At 48.1% G+C, this 17,697-nt stretch overlaps 1 protein-coding gene across 3 annotated transcripts; it reads left to right on the top strand.

The window, feature by feature from the left end:
- Nucleotides 1-2,105: 2,105 nt before the first annotated feature.
- Nucleotides 2,106-15,815, top strand: tfdp1a (transcription factor Dp-1, a). 3 transcript variants are annotated; one of them, XM_080498741.1, is made up of 12 exons: nucleotides 2,106-2,223; nucleotides 4,058-4,137; nucleotides 4,280-4,346; nucleotides 5,976-6,097; nucleotides 8,811-8,932; nucleotides 9,016-9,181; nucleotides 9,269-9,415; nucleotides 9,496-9,564; nucleotides 10,535-10,686; nucleotides 12,815-12,981; nucleotides 14,512-14,590; nucleotides 14,661-15,815. In XM_080498741.1, exons 2-12 carry the CDS (start codon nucleotides 4,126-4,128, stop codon nucleotides 14,797-14,799), a joined length of 1,242 nt encoding a protein of 413 aa, XP_080354867.1. In that variant the 5' UTR covers nucleotides 2,106-2,223; nucleotides 4,058-4,125; the 3' UTR covers nucleotides 14,800-15,815. The 3 variants fall into 3 exon arrangements, with proteins under 3 accessions (XP_080354867.1, XP_080354866.1, XP_080354868.1); XM_080498740.1 differs by lacking the exon at nucleotides 2,106-2,223 and adding an exon at nucleotides 3,237-3,302; XM_080498742.1 differs by lacking the exon at nucleotides 2,106-2,223 and adding an exon at nucleotides 3,766-3,860.
- The last annotated feature ends 1,882 nt before the right edge of the window (nucleotides 15,816-17,697 follow it).

Raw genomic sequence — 17,697 nt, 5'->3', positions numbered from 1 at the left:
CTAAAAATGAGCAGCCGACCTGGGACTCAAATGGGCAAACAGAAGTGTTTGTATGGGTTCAGACTGTGGAACCCACGGTAGCACGTGTTGACTGAATGCTGCATTGAGCCCACATGGGCATTTGGCACAGGCCATTATGAAACCAGAGGACAAACTCACATACAGCCCATATTTCAAGCCATGTGGTATCCATATAAAAGGATGGGACTGAGGTGCACTTTGTGTATGGAGCCCAAGTGTAATACTGCATGGAGCCCACTGGCGTTTGTCATGAGGCCCTCACAGAACCCAAGGACCAACCAGTATGCAAGATCACACTGTATACGCTTACCCAACTGCACTGTTGTGTCATTACACTTGCTTTTTACACTCTAAATCTTTTATATTTCTCGCCCTGTATATTTTCAGCTTGTGTGTATTCTTTTTAAATGAGGGTTTGAGGCAAATGCCATTTCCAGTCTCTCTATGGTGCACGTGTAGCAGAACAGAAAATAAAGTAAACTTTGAGCTTGATGAACTTTTGAACTTTGATATGATGGATTGTTCCTGCAGCTCAGGGTATTCAACAATGATACCATGTAATGCCGATTGCAGCAAGAAAAAAAAACAAAAAAACACTGAAACCACTTGTGCTTATCTGAGAAGAGAAATGAAGCAGACTTTTAGCAGAAAGTAGATGCCGCTCCGTTTTATCTGGTGTGAAAATGAATCCACCCTTCAACAAGTGTGCAGAATGCAAGCAGTACTGTCACTGATAGAGTATCTATGGACGTCAGCTTCCCCCACTTTTTTTTCATTGATTTGCAGTGAAAGAGAAAGCTTGAGTGAACTGACATGTGCATGATGCAGCTTGTTTCACAATGATGCAGGGGCAATTTCCTTCCATTCATCCTGGCCACAAAACACAGTCCTCATTGCTGGTGAAACCCACTGAGCATTAGTGGTAATTTCAAGAGTCATATTCTGAAGATTCTTCTGCCTTTTTTGTAATAGAGCAGGTAGAGCAGCCTCTCTCGTTCCCCCGTATCCACATATCAAAGTGTCCTTGAACAAACTGCTCAGCATAAAAGGACTGAGCACCTCATGTGGACGCTGCCTCTGCTGGTGTGTGTGAATGTATTAAAGCACTGTGGGGCTGCTCAAGCATTCGACAAACACCACATGAGTGAAATCCATTGGCAATTTAATTTGTTTCTCGCAGCTAAACTTCCAGGTCCACCAGATTTGGAAATCTGGAAAACTTAGAGTGTGAGTTTAGAGCCAATCGCATGTGTGAGAGTTGGCAGTCTCACTTTTCTTGGATTCGAATTTACATGTATTCCAATTGTTTTAGCCAGACTGATGATGAAACATGAGGAGGAGTAATTCTAACCCATTCATCCATCTTCTATTCTGCTTTACCCAGTGCAGCGTGGCAGCATGCTGGAGCCAGTCCCAGCTAAAGAGGAGTGAGGACAGGATATACTCTGGACAGGTTGCCAGTCCACTGCAGGGCAAGGGTGTGTTTGCCCTGTGATGGTCTGGTAACCTGTGTATCCTGCCCTCGTCCACAGTTACAGTAACTGGGGCTGGATCAAGCACAGCAGGAAGCAGTAGAGGACATGATTGATTAACCTTACGTGCATGTTTTTGGATGTACGTTTCCACACACACACACACACACACACACACACACACACACACACACACACACACACACACACACACACACACACACACACACAGGGACAATATGCAAACCCGACACAGAAAGGCCAGGACAGTATTTAAACCCACAAACTTCTCGCTTGTGAGGCAAGAGCAATAACCGCTGCAGACCAAATGGAAAGTCGATCCTTCCACCATGCCTTGTATATCCGTATGCTTTTATTTGAAGTCGTGTAAAGTCCTGATCGTTGCTGTTTTCCTTTGTGTTTGAAGGTAATTCGCCCTGATGCAGTGAGCTGTTGGCTGACCCTCCCGTGCAGCAGGTGGCGCTGTGGCGCCCCCCTGCAGTTCCACCCCCTCCGCCCGCCCCTGCAGTCCGGGCAGCTGCGGCTCGTGGGCAGGACTTCGCCGTGACTGCGTTGCTGTCGTAAACCTCCGCGGACCAATCAGACGCCGCTGCGGAGAGACACCGCCAAGATCAGATTGTGAGAGTCGCCGCCGCAGCCAGGCTAGCTCCGACCGACAGGCGCTGCGACGAGGCGAGCTAAGCTACCTGCTAACCTGTGGAGTGCGCCGGTAAGCAGCCTGTGGCTCCGCGCGCACATTAAACACCAGCCGCCGCACGCGCCGACACTTTTCACCGTTTTGTTCCCCGGTTGCTCTCTGGACCCACCAGCCGCCGGGCGGCGCGGAGCTAAAGCGGCTAACTCCGGCAGTGTAGCGGGTGACAGCTGGAGTTAGCTCGCTGCTAACCCTCCGGCGGGGCTAACAAAGCACCGCGGCGCCCGGTTTGGCAACTCTAATCCGGACTCGGCGTGTTTGGCTGAAACCACCGCGTCTCTAAACCCACACTTCGCCGTTAACCGTTGTTCTTTGGGGGTTTAAATGGTCGCCCGGCCCCCGCTGCTCCCGGGTCGCGTGAACTTTAACGGTCCTGTGATTACCATCGACCCGGTCACGGTAACGCTGGACTCCGACGCCAAACTGCAGAATTCCGTTTAAAACTATAACTCGGAAACAGTTCTGCAACTATTAAAGCAGCTGCAATGCAGCAGCTTCGTAGCTGGCATCAACAGTTATTGCTTAGTTTAGTTTGTATATTTAACTCCGTTGTTGAATATGTGAGTGTTTAATATAATTGTATGTATTTAAATAGAAATCTAAGATTGAGCTGTGTTATTTCTTTAAAACTGTATATATATGTGTGTGTGTGTGTGTGTGTGTGTATAAAAATAGAGGAGGCACTCACCTGGCAATAAAGCTCAATTAACTACACGTAAATAATGCAATTATCAATAACTAGTAGCTTTGTATATTAATCTGTAAGCTTTAAGTTGGTTTACAACTTTTCCCAGTATGAATATTTATGAATGATTGTATTTTATAGGTGGTTGATTTGGAGACTCCTACTTTATTTTTTTACAGCTTCACTAAACGAAACCAACAGGAAACCTGCAATCACATGCAAATTAAAAAAGACAAATACTATTTCAACCCTCAGAATGGCCAAGAAGCAGGAATTAAGTGCAGATTGGTGTAAAAGTGGCTCTACTTTGCTGGGTTAGTTTCCTGTTCGGTGGGGATTCAGACCTCCTCTTCCTCCGGGCTCAGATGCCAACAACAACAGCCGTCGAGGAGAGCAGATGATCGCCCTCGTAAGTGCACACGGTGCCTCGTATCGACCCGGTTCGCCGTGCCGATCGCTCGCGACTGTTTTTAAACGCGGTTCCGCAGCGTCCCGCGGCCGGGCGGTGCAGCCCGGAGACGGGGGTGGTTGTCGTTGGACCGCGGATCCTCCCGGCAGCGTGCAGCGCTAACGAGCCAGCTAACGAGCCAGCTAGCTGCTAGCGGCGGCACCGGGCTAGCCGCGTCCAACAAAAGGTCCCTGCTGTCGGGCTGCGAGCTGCAAGCGGCCCCCAGCCGCACGCAGCCGGGCCGCCCGGGGGCCGCGTGCTCCTCACCCCCCCACCCCCCTCCTCCCGGGTCCCTCGTCTCCCCGCGGTGAGTCTCGGGAGTGAAGTTGTCGTGTTTGCGGGACCTGTAGCAGAAGTTGGCCGGAGCCTGTCCCCCGGACCGGCAGCAGCCCTGCAGCAGGCCTCTGCTGCTGCACACTGGGCAGAAGTTGAGAGCATCACTGGGGGGTCGGGCACGTTGTGCCTGCAGGCGTCGAGAACACGAGCCCCCCGGAGCCAGAGGGAGATCAGCAGCGAAATGTTTGTTTCCCGTCAACATTGCAGAAGCTAATGTTGGGGATGTTGTTAGCTTTTGTGTAGCAGGCACTTGAGACGGGCCTTACTTCTGCAATAAGTTGATATTGAATACATCCAGCAAGCCAACACGAGCTGTGGACGTCCGAGGTGAAGGATGAAGCTTGTACTCATCTAATCTGTATGCCTGTTTGTGTTTGCAGGGATCTGAACACTGACTGAGGAACGTCTTTTCTGCCTGAAGCTCCTCTCTGTTCGGTCCTTTGGGATCATGGCTAAAGATGTAAGTATGGCACATGGCCGCATTTTACAATTCATATCTGCTGCAACTCACCCAAAGCAATCGCTTTGTCGTTTCCTTTCCTACTGTCATTAAACTGAAATTATGTGACCTTTGCCTCACATTAAACTCCTGTCCTTCCCAGGCTGGTCTCATTGAAACAAATGGAGAGCTGAAGGTTTTCTACGATCAGAATCTGAGCCCAAGCAAAGGTATAACTTCCCACAGGGAGAAACAAATTGAACTCCTGTTGGTACTCTTGCCTCACAGTGGGAGTGTCCCTGATTTGAGTCTATTGGGAGGGATTTCTTTCTGGTGTGTGCATGTTTTCCCTGCAGGTGTACATGTTTCCTCTCACAGTGTAAAAGCCTCCATCTCAGGCATCATAAATTGACCCATATTGGTGAACGAGAGTGTTTCTTGGTGACGAAATGGGCAGCTTGTCATGTTGCCATCGTCTGCTGCAAACGGCTCCTGAGCCTCACAGCAACGGATCAGTAAAGACTGATGTCTACAGTCTGGGACAGATGGAAAAACCTGTTATTTATTTGGCTAAAAACATAGTTGCTCCAGCATTTCAGAGTTGGAACATGGTGTGATTGTACATTTAAAGACATTACAATTAGTATTTAAAGCTCATATTTAGTTGAGTAAAGTGCTAAAGCAACATGCCAGGTCCAGAAATTTGCAATCCGTCAACATTTTTGAAAGAAATGGGGGGAAAATGGAACGATTGGCAGCTTCCATTTATATCACTGCCAGTAGTTGTTTCAGAAGTGTTGGAAAAAGGGCACATTTTTATGTTGTTTTTGACAAGATTGTGCAAACGTTGAAGAACCTACAACACCAAATGACGTTTCTTTACATAGATCAGACTGCCTTCCTACTACAAAGCTGTGCTGTTTGGCTTGGCTTTGTTTTGCTAACTTGAGCAAGGCTGTAACTAGAAAAGATGAAGGAAGAAGATTTGTTAAGTTTGTATTGCAACAATACAAAAAGGTGTATGGTGATTTCACAGCAGGACCAGTAACTGATGAACTGTCTTGTGGCGGAAACGCCTCAATGTCACCAAAAAGATGAATTGATCCGTCAGATCTTTCTCCTCAGCTCAGGGAAAATATCTGCATGTCGGCCTTTTGTTTGTTGGATCTCTTCAATTGCAAATTTAAAGGCCGCCGCCTCCCGGTCCTTGTTTCTGACTCGCTTGCTTCCAAAGATTTGTTCCACTTCTGCTAATCTTCTATTTCCCTCGCACAATGTACTGGAGGAAAGATCTTCATGTTTTTTTGCAATGCAGAGAAAAATGTCTCAATAGTTTCCCAATTTCACTGCATCCTTTTTCAGATTGATAAAAGGTAAATTCGCTTTGCTCGTACGGTCGCCGCCCCGCCTGCAGGACGTTTATTTGCTAGTATTTATTTATGACACTCAAACTGAAATGATGATTCTCTTAATGCCAGTATAACAAACATGCACATGTTTTTTCTCTGCAAAAGTCATTATACATATTTTACAATTCCTAGTTTAAAACGACTCTTAATTGAACTTGCATATTTTCCACACACTATTGGGAACTCCTTTCCTATCTTGTACTCTATATATATATGTACTGTATGCAAACTAAGTACTTTGGCTATAACTGTATATATTGACAAATTTTAAGTTGTTTTAAAGAGTAATAAATTAATGGCTACATGGGGAATGTGAACAACTTCAAATCCTAATGGTTGCTTATTCATTCCAGGAGATTGTTCATGTGTGAAAGCAGGAGGTGAACATTAGGGGGCAATGGAGGATCAGGCAAGAGCCATGATGACGTGTCCCGTCATGTGTCCCTTCAGGTGTCCTCTCCCTGGTGACTGTCCAGCCCACAGCTGCCCCCCTGGCCAAGCAGCTCCTACCCAAAACCCTCGGGCCTTCCAATGTGAATGTCACAGCACACATGCAACACGTTTCCCACATGGTGAGTGAGCCCTCCCAATTCAGCCTCTCTGCCTGGGCCCCCCTCGATTGATGTTTACAACTTCCCTGTACATTAAAATACAATGGAGGCTTCTTCATCGGTGACCTACAGGCACCCTAACCCCCCCCCCCCCCCCCCCAGCTCAGCCTTACTGTTTAAGCCCCTCCATTGTCATTGTGAGGTGACCGGGCAGAGGGTAGGTGGAGGCAGGTGATCCTAAGCTCATCATCTCCCAGTCAGCAGGATTACACCCATCATCCCATTATATACAAGGAATGTATACATAATGGGAATCAGCTTAGATATCACCTTAGTGAAGGAATCGATCACCTCCCTTCTAGACACTTCACGTTACTGTCCAGAATGCTTCTTCACCATCTCTTTGTATGATTTGTCAGCTGACGAAATGGTAGAATCCCTCACTGATTTTCTTATTGCATTTAAACTTTGATAAGAATTTATAAGCAGAGTATAATCTCAAGTTATTCCATAGATATTGATGTTAATAACAAAAGTGAACATAGGTGGTTTGATATCTTACGTTTCCATAAATTAAACTGGACTGACTTGAAGGTGTGTTACTTCATTTGAAACACTGATTACATCATTTTGTAATTAAGCTCTTTGAATAAGGGGCCAACGTGTCCTGTTGCTGTCGTCGTCGTACTTCAGTACACATTAGACCTTAAAATTACAGAAAATCTTAATTTATCCAAGGATTTGAAGGTATTCCAAAAGAAATCCCTTTATAATGGTTTGTGGCAGTAAGAGTTGCCCCTATGGCCCTTGTATGAGGCTGCTGAAGAGAAAGATCTGTCTTCTCCCTCACCTGCTGGACTCTTAGAGGATGTGTAATTCTCTGTAATTCCCACAAGCAATTTGGAAACTTTCCCTTCATGGCCTCATGCAGGGAAATGACCACTCTCTTTGGGAGTGGATACTCACTTTAACGCTCCCACAGGTAGATTAAAGCTTCCCCACGTACGGAATACATTCAGTGTAAAATGAAAAACCACAACGGTTACCCTTACAGTTAGCAGAAGCTAGCATTAGCTCTGGTAGTAACTGTCATGACACATACGACCAAATTAACATATTCAGACACTATTTTTAAGCAACCCTTCTGAAACGTTCTGCTGCAGCTGCAGAGTCTGCATCGTAAACATGGGAAAGTTGCTTTGTCTCCAGGGTTGCCAGGTCTGACTCATTGTTTCCAGCCCAAACACAATGTAAAACCTGCCCTCCTAAATAAAAACCAGCATAAATCTCAACCTATGTAGAAAGTCGGCACAGCTACACAAAATAAACAGAAGAAAAAAGTAAAACAAACAAGCTCCACAAGAAGTGGGTGGAAATATGCCCAATCTGGCAACACTGGTCTCCCCTAGCGGACGGTGGATAGACGCAGCTCATTGTCCACCATCAGGAATGGCATGTTCATGGTAGTACTCCATAAGGCCGCTGTTCCACCGCAGAACGTGGCGGAGCGGCGCCGAGCGGGAGGTTACGGTACGGCAAAGCACACCCAGGACCCACTCTGGTTCTGGTCCGTCCACAGGAAGTAGGGTAACAATGTAGGCGGGGTAATGAAGGACTGGGAGACGCTGCAGTGAAGAACATGAAGCAGCCGGCGGCCGTCAAGTCCTTCTATTGGGACTCAGGTTCAACTTTCTCATTGTGAACAGCAGCACCAGCTCCTGCTGAAGCTCCGCCTCCTGGTCCTGAGAGGAGGAGCTCCTGCTGAAGCTCCGCTTCCTGGTCCTGAGAGGAGGAGCTCCTGCTGAAGCTCCGCCTCCTGGTCCTGAGAGGAGGAGCTCCTGCTGAAGCTCCTCCTCCTAGTCCTGAAGCTCCTCCTCCTGGTCCTGAGAGGAGGAGCTCCTGCTGAAGCTCCTCCTCCTCTCAGGACCAGGAAGAGGAGCTCCTGCTGAAGCTCCTCCTCTTGGTCCTGAAGCTCCTCCTCCTGGTCCTGAGAGGAGGAGCTCCTGCTGAAGCTCCTCTTCCTCTCAGGACCAGGAGGAGGAGCTTCAGCAGGAGCTCCTCTTCCTGGTCCTGAGAGGAGGAGCTCCTGCTGAAGCCCCTCCTCCTGGTCACCATGGTCACCTCGTTGAACGACGGCAGTGTTAAAGGACCCGTTCCTCGGTGCTCGGTACCTCAATGGAGGTGCAGCAGAAAGTCGTACCCGGCGGTTGCAGGTTCTTTCCACAACTTTAAAGTTGGACTGGGTGAAAACCCGTCCCACCCTGCGACAAAGTGCTGTGGAACTCATAGTCCTTCATAGTGCCTATGAAGGACTTTTAAACTGGCTGTAATTCAGGACCAAGCTGGATTTGGAGAAATACACTTTGAATACAATGTTGTTGGACCTCTGAAAACTGAAAATCTTTACAGTATGGGACCTTTAAGATCTGCAGTAATTCCTCATTAAGCGCAGTCATGAAGTCATTACTATTTGTATGTTGAACTCTTTTATATGAGTACTGGGTAAACTAAACTAATCTTATATCATTAATCGCCTTGGGGAATTTCCTGCCTCCATATTTATCCATCCATTTCAAGGATGCAGTGGGCAGCCACATTACAGTGCTCTGGGGAGCTGATGGGTCAAAGGTCATGCTCAGGGACCTCGGTGCCATCGCTGCACCCAGTGACTTCACCTCCTGGATAAACGCGGCCATATTTTGCTGAATGTTCTCCTCTCCTGTGTTCGTTCCAGGTGATTGGTACACCTCAGAGGCCGACAGTATCAAATGCCATTTTGGTAAATAGTCCACACACACCCAGTTCACAGTTTCTCACTCAGACTCAACCAGCCGATGCGTCTCCTTGGTCATCAGGGTAAGTCTTCAGAAGCTTCTAGAGTTTTTAGGTAGTTCCTTATGCAGCCGCGTGAAGTGATGAGGGGATGTCTTGGTTTGCAGAAAGCGCGGTAAGAAAGGGGAGAAGAATGGGAAAGGCTTGCGGCATTTCTCCATGAAAGTGTGCGAGAAGGTGCAGAAGAAAGGCGTCACCACCTACAATGAGGTGGCGGACGAGCTGGTGGCAGAATTCAGCTCTGCAGACAACCACTTGTCCCCCAATGACTCGGTGAGTGCTGCGACTGCCTGGCCCTGCTTCACCCAGAGGCTCACACCTGCAGTTTGATTCCACACCTGTAATGTGTTGGGCTTTCAGCACGTGTATGACCAGAAGAACATCCGGCGGCGTGTTTACGATGCCCTCAACGTGCTGATGGCCATGAACATCATCTCCAAGGAGAAGAAAGAAATCAAATGGATTGGGCTGCCCACCAACTCGGCACAAGAGTGCCAAAACCTGGAGGTGCAGATACGACGAAGACCGTCCTCACGGCGCAGCTTCATCTGTTACATAACTCATAACTCCTGGTTCTTCTACTGCAGGTGGAGAGACAAAGGAGACTGGAGAGGATTAAGCAGAAACAATCACAGCTTCAGGAGCTCATACTGCAGGTGGGGGTTCTCCTTCTCGTCCTGCTCCTCCTCCTTGTCCTTGTCCTTCTCCTCCTCCTCCTCCTTCTCCTTGTCCTTGTCCTTCTCCTCCTCCTCCTCCTTCTCCTTGTCCTTGTCCTCCTCCTCCTCCTTCTCCTTGTCCTTCTTCTCCTTGTCCTTCTTCTCCTTGTCCTTCTTCTCCTTGTCCTTCTTCTCCTTGTCCTTCTTCTCCTTGTCCTTCTTCTCCTTCTCCTCCTTGTCCTTCTCCTCCTTCTCCTCCTCCTCCTCCTTCTTCTCCTTGTCCTTCTCCTCCTCCTTCTCCTTCGTCTGTTTGACTTTAGATGTGACAAAAGTACGAAGGTCACGAGAGGTCGTGTCATGACCTAGTTAGTTTGTCTCTTTGCTTCTGGGAGGATAGTTTTTACCTTGACCTGGTCACATGACGCCCTCCTGGTCACATGACGCCCTCCTGGTCACATGACGCCCTCCTGGTCACATGACGCCCTCCTGGTCACATGACTCCCTCCTGGTCACATGACGCCCTCCTGGTCACATGACGCCCTCCTGGTCACATGACGCCCTCCTGGTCACATGACGCCCTCCTGGTCACATGACGCCCTCCTGGTTGAAACCAGTGAAAAGATGCTGCTGTATACGAACTACCTGAGGTTCACTACAGACTCGTGGCCCTCAGTTTTCTGCTTTTCATTAAAAGTCCGTCTGCTTTGACTGACTGACCACATTTTAAAAACATTTTTGGAAATGGTTTTCTGGATCATAATAACAAGAATAGATTGTCTGTCCACCCATAATGTAGTGATAGTCGATGTAATCATTATTTAGCTCGTGTTCTGAATTACTGTTACTTCACATGATTACATTATTGGTTATTCCAACGTGACTTTTCTCCTGTAATATTTGTTCTTTTCTCCACTTAATGTCGACAGTTGTCTTTGTACCTGCTTCATCTTTGTCTGGCCTCTTCTCACAGCAAATAGCCTTTAAGAACCTGGTCCAGAGGAACAGACAGACGGAGCAGCAGGCGAACAGACCTCCACCTCCCAACTCCATCATCCACCTCCCCTTCATCATCGTCAACACCAGCAAGAAAACTGTCATCGACTGCAGCATCTCCAACGACAAGTAGGTTCTTACTGGCTTCGTCACGTTTAAGAGTTACATATTTGTTCAACTTTTAAATAAAAAAGACTGTTTGATGTAGTGAAGGTGTGATCAGTTGAAATGTGGGGTTGTGCTCAATCGTCCAGATTAGAGCTGCTGTGTGCCTGTAGAAACCCACAATATTGAAAGTTAAGGTCATCATAGGAAGAAGGGCAAAAACACTCTTTGTACATTTCCCTGCAATTGAATCCATATAATAATAATGAACTCTAATACTGAGATAGTTTGGTTTCCCACAAGTCAAACAACAGAGAAAATATCCTCACTTGCTCCATCGACTTGTCTGTCTGCAGTTAATTAAGATCAGGGGATGTTAATTTAGCTCTCATAACCCTGGTGAGAACACCTGACTGGTCTCATAACCCTGGTGAGAACACCTGACTGGTCTCATAACCCTGGTGAGAACACCTGACTGGTCTCATAACCCTGGTGAGAACACCTGACTGGTCTCATAACCCTGGTGAGAACACCTGACTGGTCTCATAACCCTGGTGAGAACACCTGACTGGTCTCATAACCCTGGTGAGAACACCTGACTGGTCTCATAACCCTGGTGAGAACACCTGACTGGTCTCATAACCCTGGTGAGAACACCTGACTGGTCTCATAACCCTGGTGAGAACACCTGACTGGTCTCATAACCCTGGTGAGAACACCTGACTGGTCTCATAACCCTGGTGAGAACACCTGACTGGTCCATCATAACCCTGGTGAGAACATCTGACTGGTCTCATAACCCTGGTGAGAACACTTGACTGGTCTCATAACCCTGGTGAGAACACTTGACTGGTCTCATAACCCTGGTGAGAACACCTGACTGGTCTCATAACCCTGGTGAGAACATCTGACTGGTCTCATAACCCTGGTGAGAACACTTGACTGGTCTCATAACCCTGGTGAGAACACCTGACTGGTCTCATAACCCTGGTGAGAACACCTGACTGGTCTCATAACCCTGGTGAGAACACCTGACTGGTCTCATAACCCTGGTGAGAACACCTGACTGGTCTCATAACCCTGGTGAGAACACCTGACTGGTCTCATAACCCTGGTGAGAACACCTGACTGGTCTCATAACCCTGGTGAGAACACCTGACTGGTCTCATAACCCTGGTGAGAACACCTGACTGGTCTCATAACCCTGGTGAGAACACCTGACTGGTCTCATAACCCTGGTGAGAACACCTGACTGGTCCATCATAACCCTGGTGAGAACATCTGACTGGTCTCATAACCCTGGTGAGAACACTTGACTGGTCTCATAACCCTGGTGAGAACACTTGACTGGTCTCATAACCCTGGTGAGAACACCTGACTGGTCTCATAACCCTGGTGAGAACATCTGACTGGTCTCATAACCCTGGTGAGAACACCTGACTGGTCTCTCATTCAGAAAACTGAAAACCCAGAATGCTGGATGAGACACCATGGACACTGAAACAAGTCGTCTTCTAAAACTTTCATAGCTTCTGTCTGTCTCTGTCCCTCTCCTTGTCCCTCCCTCTCTCTCTGTCTCTCTGTCTCTGTCTCCCTCTGTCTCCCTCTGTCTCCCTCTGTCTCTCCCTGTCCCTCCCTCTCTCTCTCTCTCTCTCTCTCTCTCTCTCTCTCTCTCTCTCTCTCGCTCTCTCGCGAAACTCCTGATCAGAGGTTTAATTCAGAGCTCGTTGAGAGGAACTTTCTGGTCTCAGCTCATCATGAAACTGTTGCCTTGAAGTGGAAACCAAACGGTTCTTGATCAAATAAACAATAGAAGTTCTAATCAGTTGCTCAGTTTTTCACATTTAAGTTGTGATAAATATTTCCAGATTGACAACCTTCTCACAAGGCGCAAACTAAATTCTCCAGAATAATATAGAATATATGGAGTCACACGTCTATGAAGTGTTTTAAATGCTCATCACTTCTCAGGCGCTCCTTGTTACATTTAGTTTGATTTAACGGTCTTCAGTTTCTGCATCATCTCTGCTGCCATTCAAGCATTTTCATGAAAGAAGCTGTTCCAATGTGACGGATGTTGTCAATAGTGTCACTTTGAACAGAATGTAGCTGTGCACCACTGTGTTTCACCCTCGGCCTCATGTTTCCTCAGGTTCGAGTACCTGTTCAACTTCGACAGCATGTTTGAGATCCACGACGACATCGAGGTGCTGAAGCGTATGGGCATGGCCTGCGGCCTGGAGGTGGGGAAGTGTTCTCCAGAGGACCTGAAGACGGCGCGCAGCCTGGTGCCCAAAGCCCTCGAGCCTTACGTTATAGGCAAGTCCCACACAGCCTTGCTTGCTACTTGGTGGATGAGTGGGAGAGGAGGCGGCAGTGAAGTGGTTAATCAACTTAAAATAAGTGAACTTTCTACATGTTTGCGTGTCTGTCCTTGCTTGAGCATGTTGGTGTATGCTGGACTACACACACACACACACACACACACACGCACACGCACACGTTGGTTTTCTGTTCGTTCATCTCAGGCTCTGGACAAAAACTGTGAAACGTGCAGAGAAAACGGTGATTTCACACACATTTTGGTGAATTTAACATCGCAGGTTCTCTCCTAAAATCAATAGCGATTAATGGAAGTCGAGCATAACAAAGTAAAACAGGATTTATTATCAAGTTTTGTATCTTTCTTTATGAAAGAGATTTGATTGGTTTGATGATAGATGACACGGTGGCTGAATGAAGAAGTTAATTCTTTACAAGCAACTGAAGTCAAGTCAAGTCGTCCTCTTGTTTCTGCATCTTTTCCTTGTCAAAGTAAGATTTCATGCTTTGTGGTAAAGTTTTCTCAGGATTTCCTGGAGAAGTTAGAGACGTCCAGCTCTGTTGCACTGCAGTTCTCACATTGTTTGTTTGACCCCTGATGGCGACGTCACCCTTCACTGTCCGGCCCTTCACTGTCCGGCCCTTCACTGTCCGGCCCTTCACTGCCCGGCCCTTCACTGCCCGGCCCTTCACTGCCCGGCCCTTCACTGCCCGGCCCTTCACTGCCCGGCCCTTCACTGCCCGGCCCTTCACTGCCCGGCCCTTCACTGCCCGGCCCTTCACTGCCCGGCCCTTCACTGCCCGGCCCTTCACTGCCCGGCCCTTCACTGCCCGGCCCTTCACTGCCTGGCCCTTCACTGCCCGGCCCTTCACTGCCCGGCCCTTCACTGCCCGGCCCTTCACTGCCCGGCCCTTCACTGCCCGGCCCTTCACTGCCCGGCCCTTCACTGCCCGGACCTAGACCGGGGTGGGCCATCCTGGTCCTGGAGGGCTGCAGCCCTGCAGGTTTTCGACGTCTCCTCACATCAATACAGCAATTAGTGGCTCCTTGTCAAGCTTTCTGCAGAGCCTCATAACAGGTGTGTTTGAGCAGGGAAACATCTAAAACCTGCAGGGCTGCGGCCCTCCAGGACCAGGATGGCCCACCCCTGGTCTAAAACCTGCAGGGCTGCGGCCACAGTCAAAATCCTTCTTTTTCGGTGTTTCTGTCATTTCCGTGGAAACGGACACGTTTACAAAATGTTGCAGTGTGAATGCCAAACCTTTCTTCTATGAAAATGAAAAAACGATGTTTTCACTTGAAACGTTCTCTCGTGTGATCGGGTCCTAAAGTAACGGTGAAGTTTGGTCCTGATTCTGACTGAAGTTCCTGTAAATGGCCGTGTCCCTGTGTCCCTGTGTCCCTGTGTCCCTGTGTCCCTGTGTCCCTGTGTCCCTGTGTCCCTGTGTCCGTGTGTCCGTGTGTCCGTGTGTCCGTGTGTCCGTGTGTCCATGTGTCATGTGTCATGTGTCCACGTGTGCCTGCAGAGATGGCGAAGGGCCCCATCAGTAACGTCTACATCACTGGAGGATCGTCTGCTAACGGATCTCGTTACCCCGCCAGCACGTAAGACCTTGTCTAGTCCCCCCCCCCCCCCCCCCCTCCCCCAGCCTCACCACTTCCTGTCCCCCCCCAGCGACGGCTGCACCGACGGCACCATGGCCTCCAGCTCCAACGACTCTCACTACAGCGGGTCCCGCGTGGAGACTCCGGTGTCGTACATGGGGGACGAGGACGACGAGGACGAGTACGACGAGAACGAGGACGAAGACTAGCCGCGGCGCCTCCACACTCCAACAAGCACAGTCCTTCAGACCGCCTCGCCGTGGGACCCAGCCCCTCCTGTGTGCTTCTCCACCCTTCCTGTTCCCTGCGCCTGTATTTCTGTCCGGCTTTCTCAGGGGTGTAGCTGAATACTGAACGAACCGTCTTGTTCTGCTCCTGAACACGGCGCACCACCGCTCTGGAGACGTGGTCCAGGGGACGGTGGTCTGTGGCGCCGCCACCTCCAGTCTGTCTCATCCACTTTTTAAAAAGCCATCCCACTAAGAAGTATGTCAAAGTTACTGCTGTTGGAGAATGTAAAATGTACTGGTTTGAATAGTTCCTCTTCTTCTTTTGCGACGCCGTCTGGCCGCCACGGTGGCGATCCAAGCGTGGCGAGGAGCGTTGGGAGGCCGTGGCTCCTGATTGGCCGCGGGCCGCCGCCATGTTACGCTGCGATGAGGCTCCGTCACCTGTTGATGCTTTTCTCTTCTGTGCTCTGGGCAATTCTTTTCAAATAGTTTGTTTTGTTTTTGACCCCTCGTTGCTGGGCCGGCTTCCTTCTGTTCTGTAGGCAGCTGCTTTCCTCATCCTCTGCTAGGTTTTGTTTTTTGTTTTGTACTCAGGAGTTGAGTCTCCATCACAGTCCTGTTGATGCCTTGGTAGTGTTTACAAAATATGGCAGCAACAAGGTAAAGACTATGGTAACCCAGCCTCCTGATAGGTAAATAAGCTTTTTCTTTTCTTTTTTTTTTTTGGTAATTGCGTATATAAATCCTACAAAGATTGTAGCGTATAGCATCCTTTAGAGGCCAGTGGTAAAGATAGACCCTGAGAAATTATCCATGTAACAAATGTGTGGTTGTATAGGTCTTTATGTACTCCTGCAAAGATCTCCTCTCCAAACTGAGCAACACATGTACTGACTCTTCCAAATACCTTTTCTGTAATCTAATATAAGTTTGCAAATTAAATATAGATTGTTTAAATAAGTTTGTATCGGCGGTTCATACGAGTTTGTGCCAGAAAAATGATCATAAAAGGTTTTTTTGTGCTCTACGACATGAACTTTGATTAGAATTGAGCTTGAGAGCCAGTTTAACGACTCTGCACAGGAGATGTTTGCACGGCCGTCAGTCTGTCATATTTAGCTTGGTGCTGAAATAATCACTACATTTATGTGCCTTTAACAAAACTCAAGGGAGCGTTCTGCTTGACGGGAGGAAAGATCAAGTTGAAGTTGCCTTCAAACTTTTATTTTGGAGCTTTAGGAGAAATCCAAGTAATGCTGGCCTGCGAGGTGAAGGAGCTTCAGGAAGGCGTTCAGCAGGAAGATGCACCTCGGAGGGTCTCTTTGGCCCAGAAGGCTGCAGCTGCAACACAAACGTTACCTAGACTTTCTCCACACTTAAGTAATCCAACAATGATTGGATGGATCTTTTTTGTCAAGACTTTCATTCACACTCCAGAATATGAGTCACCAATTCAACTTGAACAAATGTTCTGGACTGGAGGAGGAGCCGACGTACCACGACGAGTCACAGGGGGCCGGACCCGGGTTCAAACCAGGGTTCCACCCGGGGCGACGTGAGCAAGAGCTCGCCACTCGCTGAAGAGACTGGTCATTCTAATCTATCAATGTTTGCCATATTTTCAAACGATTCATAATTCTCAAGAAAATGTACTGACGTGATTGATAAATGCGACCAAGTACAGTTTAAAATAACAAACAAGTGTTGACAACATGCACTGGGTTTAAAAGTAGGTCAGTGTTTGAGGGGAAAGTCTGAATCGCCCTGCGACTTTATGGCTCGAAGTGAGGACGGCGTGCAGGACGACCAACTGGAGGCTCGCCAAGCTGCTACTGCACTCAGGTTGGACGCCTTCACTCAGAAAACCTGGACCGGCCTTCACTGGATTTACTACAATTAGAGGGCGTCTTGGCAGAACAAGTGTGATTCTTTCTCCGTCTCTAATGTGCCAGTAATTTAGTCCACGGGTGAACAAACACTGTAATTCAGGGGCCACATGTACAGCAGGGCTGCTAAAATAGAACTATAATACCCTTTGACTTGGAATGTGAAGGTTTCCTCTGTTCTAGTGCAGAGTACACCTGATTACAATGTCTATTTTCACAACATCTAGTAATTACTACAGCAAATGACAAGAATCTAAAGAAAGACAACATTGTGGGAGTTTTTACAAACTCACCTTGGCGGCATGGCAGCATGATGGATATCTCCACTACTGTGTCTGCTACTCTGAGCAAAGATTTCAGAAAAGCTTCTGTTTAGTCTGAAACCCCCTGATTGAGGAGATGAAGTCAAGACCAACACGACTATGAAGTGATGAGCTGGTTGCTGGAACAATATGGTATTTTATCCAGAATGATCATATAGGGATGTAAGCAGAATAAAAGCAGCTCCTTCTCTTTGTGAAACAACCTGAAAGCTGAAAAAAGGGAAACACAAACGAGCACGTTGTTGTAAAATCATTGAATACAGACACGTACATGCTGGCGCCTCGCTAGAACTGACAGTTAAATGTCATCCTGGAGGGGAGATTTCTTTTCTCCACGAGACTGGCTAACATTGAATTTCCTTGCTCAATTGATCCCTTTGTGGCCCTAAAAAGCCTGAGTCATGATTCCAACCGGCAATTAGTGACCGTCTGTATGTGAGCACTGGGCAGCTTGAGACGACCTCTCAGTGTTTTCCACCCGGGTTTTATTGTGTAAGTGTATTTGTTGTTTGACTCTGATCAGCGGGCCTTCCAGGACATCTCATCCATCACTGCTGCTTCAAGTCTGGACCTCCACCCTGAAGCACCGGCTTGATTTCACTCTGCAGGAGCAGCAAGTTGAGATTTGCCAGTTGACTGCCTGGTGACGCTCCTCATCTGCTGCTGGC

Source organism: Blennius ocellaris (genome assembly GCF_963422515.1).
Source record: "Blennius ocellaris genome assembly, chromosome: 6".
Classification (NCBI taxonomy): Eukaryota; Metazoa; Chordata; class Actinopteri; order Blenniiformes; family Blenniidae; genus Blennius; species Blennius ocellaris.
The sequence above is the reverse complement of the archived record's forward strand: the minus strand, read 5'-3'. Positions and strand labels throughout refer to the sequence as shown.